Raw genomic sequence first — 11002 nt, forward strand, 5'->3', positions numbered from 1 at the left:
TATCAACATGATCAAATGCTTGTGGTTAATTTATGATATTTTTTGCTTCATTTTTTGCTTCATTGGTGCATTATAGACATTTTCTTTTTAAAGTATTGCATTATAGACATTTTTTTTTAAATTGTAATAAAAAAAATCTTATGTGCATTGCCTAGGGCACCTTTCTTTCGTGTATTTTTTATTTGAAGTCCAAATTTTTCTAACTTTTGGAGATTTGAATTTTTGGGGGGCCGAATGAGCAAAATGTGGAAGTGTTGTAAAAGGACAGTCAAACTGCATCACTGCTCAAGCGATTCCATTGTTGCTTGGGTTGGGGGGTCTCAAATGAGGCGTCCCCACGCCCCTCATCTTGTTCAGCGTGGTTTGGGGGAGGTGAAATGATTGCTGGGCTCGATTAAGGAGGAGGCCCCCCCAGCCATATGTGCCCCCCCCCCCAGCCATACTTTTTGTTACTGCTTCCTGATTGGGTGCAGAGAAATGTGTTGGCTTTTCAGGCCAAGCAAGTGGAGGAAGCACTTGACCTTTGAGGGTCAAACCCCTAACATGCTGGGAGAGGTGGGGGGAGGGGACGTTGAGGAGGACCTGATGGAGCCTGACAATGAAAAATGGGTCAAGTGTGCAAAAAAAATGCAAGCGTCATAGCTGGTGGGGGGGGGACAAGCAAAAGACTGGTCACCCTAATGAATGTCAGCCAGCCCCAAATTACTAAAAATTATATCCCACAATATGCAACACTTTCTTTCTATACATCTTGTGTCCATCATTTCTCGGAAATCACAATGTCCCATCAGTGGTGAGCTATTTTTAGAGCAGCCCACTCTTGTGGTTCTTGAGGGCACGCCAGTTGCAGGTTGGCGAGCCCTGGTTTACGTTGCAAATCAAAGCAGATGACATTTACACTTTAATGCATGACGTTGTGACGTCAGTGTTCCACTTGGCGGCGCTAACACGCCGTTCAGCTACTTGGCCAACCGCCCATCGAGGCCATAGGAGAAGCAGAAGTGGAGCTCAGCGCGTTGTCAGTGCAAAGTGCAACACATTGTGTGCACCAAGGAAGTGCGAGGAAGTCCACGCCTAGAGGTTTTTGAAAGCCTTCCACAACTTTTTGTGCGAGTGTAAGGCAGGTGTGGCGCTCCTGACCCCACCTGAGTTTGCGTGACGTCACGCCGGTGCGGTTCTTCCGGGTCGGGATTGCGAACTGCAGCCATGCCGGACGTCCTGAGCGTCACCGAGTTCATCGGTGAGTGCAACGACGACTACAAGGCGCCCACCACGTCCAGCTTCTCCACGCGCATGACGCACTGTAGGAACAGCGTCAACGCCCTTGAAGAGGTACCGCGCACACGCACACACAAAAAAAAGGGGGGGGGGGTCGTGCGCCTGATGGACACTGTGTTTATTGGACCAAGTTTGTAAATGGGTTTACATTTGCGTGTTTGTTTGTGTGTGTCCCAAACACACACACACACACACACAGCCTTTGAGCAAGACACTCCTCCATCATTATGTGTGTTTGATCCAATATCTGAATGTATGAGACAATGAAAAGTGTTCTAGACATAAATGGAAACAGTGACAGGAAGTGACACCTAATGACCACCAGTGGTGGTCCACCACAGTACATCACAACAGGAAGTACAACTTCTCTCTTCCACTTCTTATTTCTTCTGTCTTTCATCTTGTTGAGTCATCTTCATAGAGCATGTGTGTGCATGTGTGTGTGTGTGTGTGTGTGTTCATGATTCAGGTTCTGGATGTGGAGCGCTCTGTTCTGTCCAAACTGAAGAAAGCGGTCAAGTCCGTGTACACGTCAGGCCTGGGTGAGACACTCGCCTTATCTTTTATTGTTCTCTTGTTGTCATGACAACAAGACACGTCAGCAGGTCTGTAGACTTCACAAACAAATTTACGTACTGGCCCCGACGTGCGCGTACAACATTCCCGCCGTGTCCCAGCATGCCCAGTGCACAACACTGAACCCAAATCTTCTCACCAAGACGTGTGCGTGCTTGCATTGCAGTCCACGTGGAGCACGAGGACCAATACGGGTCGGCCATGGAGAAGCTGGGCGACAACTGTATGAGCGGCGACGACACCGACGTGGGCGCCGCCTTCCTCAAATTTGCCGTTTTCAGCAAAGAACTGACGGCGCTCTTCAAGAACCTGGTGAGCTTCTGGCCCCGCCCACATCGTCACGACGATACCCCCGCCTCACTTGGGTCACTTCCTGTTTGTCAGATCCAGAACATGAACAATATCATCTCCTTCCCGTTGGACAGTCTACTCAAGGGGGACCTGCGCGGTGTCAAGGGGGTGCGTCACGCGTCTTTGCTCGGCATGACACGTGTCATGTGACGCGCCGCACCACACGTTGCATGTCAGGTGACCCGTGTCATCCCCTCAGGACCTGAAGAAGCCGTTTGACAAGGCCTGGAAGGATTACGAGAGCAAACTGTAAGCAGCGCTCGGCCGGCCGGGGCTTCTCGCTCTTTTCTCCTCAGTGTCGCTTCCGTTGACAGCTCCAAGCTGGAGAAGGAGAAACGCGAGCACGCCAAGCAGCATGGGATGATTCGCACCGAGTTCAGCGGCGGCGAGATCGCCGAGGAGATGGAGAAGGAGCGGCGCGTCTTCCAGTTGAACATGTGTGAGGTGGGTCAGAGGTCGCGCGCTCTTTGACGGGAAGTGACATCACTGTTTTTTTCCCCAAAGTACCTTCTCAAGGTCAATGACATCAAAGTCAAGAAGGGTGTCGACTTCCTGCAGAACCTTATCAAGTATTTCCACGCGCAGTGCAAGTGAGACCCGAGACGGACGCCACAACTCCCACGCTCTTGCACACACAAACACTCACGCACACACACGCGCTCAGTTTCTTCCAGGATGGACTGACGGCTGTCGAGAGCCTCAAACCCTCTGTGGAGAAAATGGCGTCCGAACTCACGGCGGTGAGGACGCCGACGTCACGTGGGCTTCAACTTGAACCTTGGAAGACGTCTGAGGGCATGTGTGTGTGTGTGCTTGCGTATGTGGTCGGTCGCGCAGATCAAACAGACGCAGGACGGCGAGAGGAAACAACTGACTCAGCTCCGAGACCTCCTGAAGACCTCCTTGCAGTCTGACAGCAAAGAGGTTTGCAGGGGGCCAGTGGAAGAGCTGAAGGGGCGGAGCTTAACCGCATACATGATTGATTGACAGGAGGCTCCGGCCAAGCAGAAGCAAGGATACAGCCTGCACCAGCTGCAAGGCAACAAGGCGCACGGGACGGAGCGCTCGGGAGTTCTGTCCAAGAGGAGCGAGGGGTGAGTGGGCTTGCCGTGGGCTTGCTGCCGCCGCCAGCATCTCAGCGTGCTCATGGTTGTGTGGTGCAGGCTGAGGAAAGTTTGGCAGAAGAGGAAGTGCTCGGTGAAAAACGGTTTCCTGACCATCTGCCATGCCACGGTAAGCCCCGCCCACCGGCCGCCACTCGCGCAAACGCCCGCCGTTTCGTTTTAATTCGGGTTTGTGTTGTTGTTTTATTTTGTTTTGCTTTTGAAGTTTTTACACCAAGAGTCAAACAACCAATCAGGACAAAGCAAGCGGGAGAGCAAGAAAATCAGGAAGAGGAGGAGGAAGAGCTTAAGGAAAAGGATGAGAGACAGAAGGGTTTTTATTTTGGAAGTTTTTTTTTATTGGCAAGACCGTTAATGACAATGACATCATCGACAGGGGGGGGGCGGGGTTTGCTCATGACCGAAAACATCTTCTTTTGTTCCCTAAATGCGTTTTTGCGTGTGTGTTCCAGACCAATCGACCACCGGCCAAACTGAACCTTCTGACGTGCCAGGTGAAGAAGAACGCCGACGACAAGAGGAACTTTGACCTCTTTTCACGTAAGCGACAGCAGCGGAACTAGAGAGAATATGTCAGGGTGGCTCGTAAGGCGCCTTTGCTGTCCCCCTCAGACGACCGGACGTATCACTTCCAGGCGGAGGACGAGGCCGAGTGCCAGATGTGAGTAGTCGCAGTCTCGCCCCGGCGGCCTCGGCGCTGATGCGCGACGTCTCTCGGCCGCAGATGGGTGTCGGTCCTCCAGAACAGCAAAGAAGAAGCGCTGAGTAAAGCTTTTAAGGGCGACCAGGACGAAGGTGACAACATCGTGCAGGAGCTCACCAAAGCCATCGTGGCAGATGTCAGGAAGATGGACGGCAACCGCGTCTGCTGCGACTGTGGCGCTCCAGGTGACCCCGACGTGGCTCCTCGTCTTGCATGCGCTACCGCTAGTCCAGCTAACTAGGACGGTTTGAGATGTTTGCTGTTGGCTGGCGCAGGTCCCTCCTGGTTGTCCACTAACCTCGGCGTGCTCATCTGCATCGAGTGCTCGGGGATCCACAGAGAGATCGGGGTGCACTACTCCAGAATTCAGAGTCTGGACCTGGATGTGCTGGGAACGTCCGAGCTACTGGTGAGTCCGCTCGCTCGCCGATGGGAAATGGCCGCCGCCAAAACATCCCGCTCTCGCCTCTCAGCTGGCCAAGAACGTCGGCAACGCCGCCTTCAATGACATCATGGAGGCGGAGCTTTCCGCAGAGGGCGTGGCCAAGCCTGAACCGACCAGTGACATGTGAGTGGAAGCACACCTGCTAGCTGGAGATAGATTGATGGTCGGCAGATGATTGCTACGTCCGTGTGTGCAGGCAGAGGCGGAAAGACTTCATCACGTCCAAGTACGTGGACAAGGCGCTGGTCCGCCGCCAGTGCGCCGACAACGAGGGCCGCCTGCAGGCGCTGTACCAGGCGGTGCGCAACCGTGACATCCTGGCGCTCATCCAGGTCTACGGCGAGGGCGTCGACCTCACCGAGACCTCCCCGCAGACCAACCAGCACGTACGTCCGTCCCTCCTCCATCTCGTTCGAGAAAATGCTTGATGATGATGATGGCGCTTTCAGGAGCCGGACGAAACGGTCCTCCATCTTGCCGTGCGCATGGTGGACAGGAACTCTCTACACATCGTCGACTTCCTGGCGCAGAACAGGTAACGTCTCTTCAGTCGTCTGAGGAAAACCACCCATGGAGATAAATATGAGCGTGTGTGTGTGTAGCGGCAACCTGGACAAGCAGACCAGCAAAGGAAGCACGGCGGTGCATTACTGCTGCTTGACGGACAACAGCGAGTGCCTGAAGCTCCTCCTCCGAGGAAAAGCGGCCGTGACCATCGGTGAGTCCCGCATCATCTGACAAATATGCAAATAGGATCATATGCGACGTTTGTGTGCGCAGCCAATGAGAGCGGAGAAACGCCGCTGGACATAGCGAGACGACTCGGCCACACTGAATGTGAAGATCTGGTGAGCGTCCATCAGTTAAGCAATAATGGTCGGCGGCGTGAGGCTAATCTTGAACTATGCCGGTGTGCCAGCTGACTCAGGCTCAGTCGGGAAAGTTTAACGTCCACGTGCACGTGGAGTACGAGTGGCGCCTCCATAACGACGACATGGACGAGAGTGAGGACGAGTTGGATGACAAGGTGAGCGCTGCTGTCCTAACGCTGTTGTATGTCCTAACGCCCCCTTGACCCCCCCACAGCCCACCCCGCACCGCCGCGAGGAGCGTGACCGACCCGTCAGCTGCTTCGTGGGCGCCGGCGTTCTCGGGCAGCTCGCCAAACATCGCAGTCAGATTCCCAGCATGATGATCAGCAACGAGACGTACGGCGCCGTGCTGGAACGGCACCTGCCGCCCGGGCCCAACCCTCCGTTGCCGCCCAGGGCCCCCGTCAGAGGGCAGGCCGCTAACCCGGGCGCCATGGAAAGCATTGGAAGGCAGAGGTCTTCATCCGACCCCCCGGCCCAGAACGTGACCCCCGACAGAAACACCTCCATGTACGGTGAGTGGCACTTGCCGTCAGTCAGTGACGCTTTGGAGCCAAGCATCACGCGACTCCTGATCCTCCAGTTTTCCCAGTGGCTCCTCCACCTCCACCTCCTCCTCCTCCGCTTCCTAAAGCCAACCACGGGCCCCGGACCTCCCTACCCTCCTTGGGCCCGCCTCCCACTACCTCCACGAACCCACCCCCTCCGCCTTCTCGCCACAAAGCGCCGCCGCCCCTGCCCGTCGCCAAATTACCCAGCGGGTAAGTACTTGTCCATTTTGACTCCACTTAGGAATCTGAACTGGTATACACAAGTCTGAGCTTGACTCGACAGGTATGCACTGATCCAAGAGGATCTGAATAGAATACATAAATGCAAAAACACAAGCAAATTGCTCACTGATTTCAGACCAGACAAAAAAGCTCCACCCAAGTCGTCTCTTAGAAGGACTCCAACAGACAAGCGAGGTACGCGAACACAAACACACACGTGTGTGTGTCATGTTAAAAACAAGAAATCTCCATTTAGCTTCCAAGGTCCGGTCCCCCCGAGACTCCTCCCCCCCACCACCAAAACCGAGAAGCACCTTCAGCGTAAGTCCTAATGGCTGATGATGATGTCGCGTGGTCTTAATGGCCGTTGCGCACACGCAGGCGTCAAGACCCAAAAGGGTGCGGGCCATCTACAAGTGTTCCGCCGACAACCCTGACGAGCTGACGTTCGACGAGGGCGAGGTGATCGTGGTGGAGGGCGAAGGGGACACCGAGTGGTGGGTGGGTGAGCCGCCGGGCGCTTCGAACTGGAAGCGGCGCTCTCTGATGGTCCGCTGTGCTCTCTGATGGTCCGCTGTGCTCTCTGCTTCAGTTGGGCCACGTGGAGGGAGAACCTACGCGGCGAGGACTCTTTCCAGTCACCTTTGTGCATTTCATCACAGAGTGACTCCTGGAGTCCTCGAGTGACTAATAAAGTGAAATTGGAAGAAATGGGCCCAAGTGATTGGAAATGGGCAGACTGCTCTTCTGGGACTTGTCCTCCATCTTCATCAATGAGCAAGATGCCACTTGAATTCCTTCTGTGACCCTGAAAACACTTGGATCGCAGATCTTTCATTATTGGAAATGCCAATAATCGTGTTATGTAATATTGTTGTTTATCAAAAACATACCTAAATGACATTAAATGGATTTATTCCGTTCTTGTCACGTTTTGGATCAATTGAATGCCCATTGAGTGTCTCCCCGCTTTGTCCACCTGAGGGCAGTACACCACAGGCTGGAGGAATCCACTGGAATTTATCAATAATGGCTATTGAGGCCAGACAACTCAGCTTCTTGCAGAGGATAAGGAATGAACTCTAAATCTGTTCAGATATCTGTTTAATATGCATTTTCCGTTACCTAGTGGTCGCTTGTAGGAAGCAAGTGCGCCCGGAGGTGGTGCTAAAGAGAAAGTGGCGCTGTTAAGCGTCGTCGAAGAAGAAAACCCGGAAGTAATCGTCAAGTAAACTTCAGTAAGCGCACACTGCGTTTCAATTGTAGAGCGAATGTCCCTTTTTGTGGCGTTGCACCGCTTTTCTCGAGTAGAAGATGTCAAGCAAACGAAAAAGTGATGTTGCAGTTCCCGCCGAGGAAAGCGACCAACTTCTTATTCGGCCACTGTGAGTGTTTCAAAACTTCTTTCTTGGGCCTCCCGCCAAGCGCTTTCACATCACATAGAAACGAAACGAGGTTCGAATCCAGAACCTCTGTGATGCATGTTCAGTTCAGTTTTTCAATCTTGCTTCCCTCTCTTTTGGTTTTAATGTTGGACGCCTGGTTTTAGTTTTCACTATGCTGTATCTTATGTATACTTTGTGGGTGTGTAGCGGAGCTGGCCAAGAGGTGGGACGGTCCTGTATCATCTTGGAGTTTAAAGGGCGCAAAATCATGGTAAGTTAAGATTGCCCATTTGTTTGGTGACGGTCGTGCGATGACATCACGAGCGCCTCATGGTTGCGCCTGGCAGCTGGACTGCGGCATCCATCCAGGCCTGGAGGGCATGGACGCGCTGCCGTACATCGACCTCATCGACCCGGCCGAGATCGACCTGCTTCTCATCAGCCAGTCAGTCATCTGCCGTTACGCGCGATTCTTGATAAGGCATTCGCACATTCAAAACATAAATGATTTCTTTCAGCTTCCATCTGGACCACTGCGGTGCTCTGCCCTGGTTCCTGCAGAAGACCACCTTCAAGGGCCGTACCTTCATGACGCACGCCACCAAGGCCATCTACCGTTGGCTGCTGTCCGATTACGTCAAAGTCAGGTGGGTTCCTCAGATACTCAAATTGGCATGCTTTGATTTCTGCAGCCCTCTACGAAAGCAGACTCATCTTTGCGTGCGCCCGCAGCAACATCTCGGCCGACGACATGCTGTACACGGAGACGGACTTAGAGGAGAGCATGGAGAAAATCGAGACCATCAACTTCCACGAGGTCCGGGAAGTGGCAGGAATCAAGTTCTGGTGCTACCACGCCGGACACGTTCTCGGCGCCGCCATGTTTATGATCGAGATCGCCGGCGTCAAGGTAGATTCGCCAACCGTTAAAAACAAAATGGCGCTGTTGCTAGCCTGGCTGTACAAATGGTGTTAAATGTGTGTGTGTGTGTGAAGCTGTTGTACACAGGAGACTTCTCACGTCAGGAGGACAGACACTTGATGGCGGCGGAGATCCCCAGCGTCAAACCGGACATCCTCATCACGGTCCGCTGACTCGCCGGGCTGTCTTTTGCCCGTTGTGTTGTGTTTGCCGTGCTGACGTGAAGTACGCGTGTGCATCAGGAGTCCACGTACGGGACGCACATCCACGAGAAGCGCGAAGAGCGCGAGGCGCGTTTCTGCAACACGGTCCACGACATTGTCAACCGAGAGGGACGCTGCTTGATTCCCGTCTTTGCGCTCGGACGAGCGCAGGAACTTCTGCTCATCCTCGGTAAACTCCTGCCCGTGCTTGTGTGTGTGTCTGCCAGGAAGTACACGTGTGAGGGTTGTGTGTGTGCGCGCAGACGAGTACTGGCAGAACCACCCGGAGCTGCACGACATTCCCATCTACTACGCGTCGTCGCTGGCCCGCAAGTGCATGGCCGTCTACCAGACGTACATCAACGCCATGAACGATAAGATCCGCAAGGCCATCAACGTCAACAACCCTTTCGTCTTCAAGCACATCAGCAACCTCAAGGTCACTCCACACGCTGAACTTTATTTCTTTATTTTTTGTGTGTGTAACCGTGCGCGCGTGCCCGTCGGCAGAGCATGGACCACTTTGACGACATCGGGCCGAGCGTGGTGATGGCGTCCCCGGGCATGATGCAGAGCGGTTTGTCTCGAGAACTCTTTGAGAGCTGGTGCACCGACAAGAGGAACGGCGTCATCATCGCCGGCTACTGCGTGGAGGGCACGCTCGCCAAGGTGCCGGCACGCACCGCAACAAAACTCAAAAACCTTCAGACAGAGCAAGCGAAAATCTGCCGTGGATTGTGTTTCAGCACATCATGACGGAGCCGGAAGAGATCAGCACCATGTCGGGACAAAAGCTCCCGCTGAAGATGTCGGTGGACTACATCTCCTTCTCGGCTCACACCGACTACCAGCAAACCAGCGAGTTCATCCGAGCGCTCAAACCGCCGCACGTGGTAAGCGTCCGGCTCCGGGAAGCTTCGTCCCCGCGCCGACGTCTCCTCCTCCGACTCGCAGATTCTGGTCCACGGCGAGCAGAACGAGATGGCCCGGCTGAAGGCGGCGCTCATCCGCGAGTACGAGGACAACGACCAGGTCCACATCGAAGTCCACAACCCCAGAAACACGGAGGCCGTCACGCTCAACTTCCGCGGAGAGAAACTAGCCAAGGTGCGTTGGCGCCGATGTTAGCGCGACCACGCCTTGACGGTGCCGCCTTTGTCTGCAGGTGATGGGCTCGCTGGCCGACAAGGCCTGCACTCAAGGTCAGAGGGTGTCGGGCATCCTGGTCAAAAAAAACTTCAACTATCACATCCTCACGCCCGCCGATCTCTCAGGTCGGTGCGTCCGCTTGAACGACATCACACGCGTGTTGCGACATCATCTAACACGGCGGTTGCGCTTGTGGTCCAGAGTACACGGATCTGAACGTGGGCACAGTCACGCAGACGCAGGCCATCCCGTACACGGGACCCATCTCGCTGCTGGTCTCGCAACTCCGATGCCTCACCGGTAACACATTTGCACACGTGTGCGTCCATCCGTCTGTCCGTGCAGTGTGCGAATTAGATGTGTGTTTGTTTTGAGGCGACGTGGAGCAGGTGGAGCCCGCAGACAAGATCACCGTACGGATCTTCAAGAACATCACGCTGGTCCACGAGGCCGGCATGGTTCTCCTGGAGGTCAGATCCACACGATCACGTTGACTAGGTGTCAATCAAACAAACATATGTGTGTGCGTGGTGCTCTCAGTGGCTGGCCAACCCGCTCAACGACATGTACGCCGACGTGGTGACCACCGTGGTTCTGGAGGTCCAGTCCAACCCCAACGCTCAGAAGAGTCAGTCAAGACAGCACCAGTGAAACTCCTGACCCGGAATTTGCTTGACCGTTCACAGCCGCCTTCTTTTTTCTTTTCAGTACTGGAGGCTCGGCGGGAAACTTTTGACCAGGAAGTCTTCGTTGAAAGATTAGAACTCATGCTGCAGTGAGTCCAGTCGCACTTACAAACGCAAATAGTTCTTATTCTGACTCACACCTGAATTGTGTGCGCGTAGTGATATGTTCGGTGAGGACTGCGTCCATTTCAAAGATGGCGACAAAGTGACGGTCAGCGTGGACGGCGCTGTGGCTCACGTGGACCCCGAGACCCGGGTGAGTCTCAAAGCCTTCCTCCAAAGTCCTTTTGGCCAGGCTAAGCTATCTTGACTAGCGCTCCGTTCCCCACAGGAGGTGACGTGCGCCGAGGACGAGTCTCTGAAGGACATGCTGGAAGTCGCCGTCCATCGGCTTTACGACGCCCTCTGTCCCGTCGCCTGAGAGGGGCAGTGCGTTGTGTCGTCAAGTTTGTTTGCTGACACGTGTCTTTTTAAATTTTTGCTTTTGTAAAATAAATGTGAACATTTGATCACGAGCCTCCTGTGTTACCATGGC

At 54.1% G+C, this 11002-nt stretch overlaps 2 protein-coding genes across 3 annotated transcripts; both read left to right on the plus strand.

The window, feature by feature from the left end:
- Window positions 1-972: 972 nt before the first annotated feature.
- On the plus strand, window positions 973-7049 carry asap2b (ArfGAP with SH3 domain, ankyrin repeat and PH domain 2b). 2 transcript variants are annotated; one of them, XM_068649281.1, is made up of 27 exons: window positions 973-1332; window positions 1748-1820; window positions 2021-2166; window positions 2239-2313; window positions 2405-2454; window positions 2520-2649; window positions 2710-2795; window positions 2870-2945; window positions 3043-3129; window positions 3196-3299; window positions 3369-3438; window positions 3782-3869; window positions 3942-3990; window positions 4054-4217; window positions 4308-4441; window positions 4506-4600; window positions 4674-4863; window positions 4927-5012; window positions 5080-5195; window positions 5258-5325; window positions 5397-5504; window positions 5564-5864; window positions 5942-6110; window positions 6259-6317; window positions 6379-6443; window positions 6504-6623; window positions 6715-7049. In XM_068649281.1, exons 1-27 carry the CDS (start codon window positions 1207-1209, stop codon window positions 6787-6789), a joined length of 2910 nt encoding a protein of 969 aa, XP_068505382.1. In that variant the 5' UTR covers window positions 973-1206; the 3' UTR covers window positions 6790-7049. The 2 variants fall into 2 exon arrangements, with proteins under 2 accessions (XP_068505382.1, XP_049613704.1); XM_049757747.2 differs by having other exon boundaries at window positions 974-1332; window positions 5933-6110.
- Window positions 7050-7310: 261 nt separating this feature from the next.
- LOC125990489 (cleavage and polyadenylation specificity factor subunit 3) lies at window positions 7311-10976 on the plus strand. The gene is made up of 18 exons (XM_049757757.1): window positions 7311-7507; window positions 7715-7778; window positions 7855-7952; window positions 8026-8154; window positions 8240-8417; window positions 8504-8593; window positions 8672-8822; window positions 8896-9071; window positions 9143-9301; window positions 9379-9525; window positions 9587-9739; window positions 9798-9906; window positions 9983-10081; window positions 10157-10251; window positions 10322-10409; window positions 10490-10556; window positions 10627-10723; window positions 10799-10976. Exons 1-18 carry the CDS (start codon window positions 7437-7439, stop codon window positions 10886-10888), a joined length of 2061 nt encoding a protein of 686 aa, XP_049613714.1. The 5' UTR covers window positions 7311-7436; the 3' UTR covers window positions 10889-10976.
- The last annotated feature ends 26 nt before the right edge of the window (window positions 10977-11002 follow it).

This window comes from Syngnathus scovelli, chromosome 20 (genome assembly GCF_024217435.2).
Source record: "Syngnathus scovelli strain Florida chromosome 20, RoL_Ssco_1.2, whole genome shotgun sequence".
Taxonomy (NCBI): domain Eukaryota; kingdom Metazoa; phylum Chordata; class Actinopteri; order Syngnathiformes; family Syngnathidae; genus Syngnathus; species Syngnathus scovelli.

Bases quoted from the DNA above. Each gene is read 5' to 3' on its own strand.
- asap2b (XM_049757747.2), top strand. From the start codon at position 1,207: ATGCCGGACGTCCTGAGCGTCACCGAGTTCATCGGTGAGTGCAACGAC. The intron at 1,821-2,020 runs GTGAGACACTCG...CTTGCATTGCAG, and splicing joins CGTGTACACGTCAGGCCTGG to TCCACGTGGAGCACGAGGAC. The intron at 2,314-2,404 runs GTGCGTCACGCG...TCATCCCCTCAG, and splicing joins ACCTGCGCGGTGTCAAGGGG to GACCTGAAGAAGCCGTTTGA.
- LOC125990489 (XM_049757757.1), top strand. From the start codon at position 7,437: ATGTCAAGCAAACGAAAAAGTGATGTTGCAGTTCCCGCCGAGGAAAGC. The intron at 8,155-8,239 runs GTGGGTTCCTCA...GTGCGCCCGCAG, and splicing joins TCCGATTACGTCAAAGTCAG to CAACATCTCGGCCGACGACA. The intron at 9,526-9,586 runs GTAAGCGTCCGG...TCCGACTCGCAG, and splicing joins CGCTCAAACCGCCGCACGTG to ATTCTGGTCCACGGCGAGCA.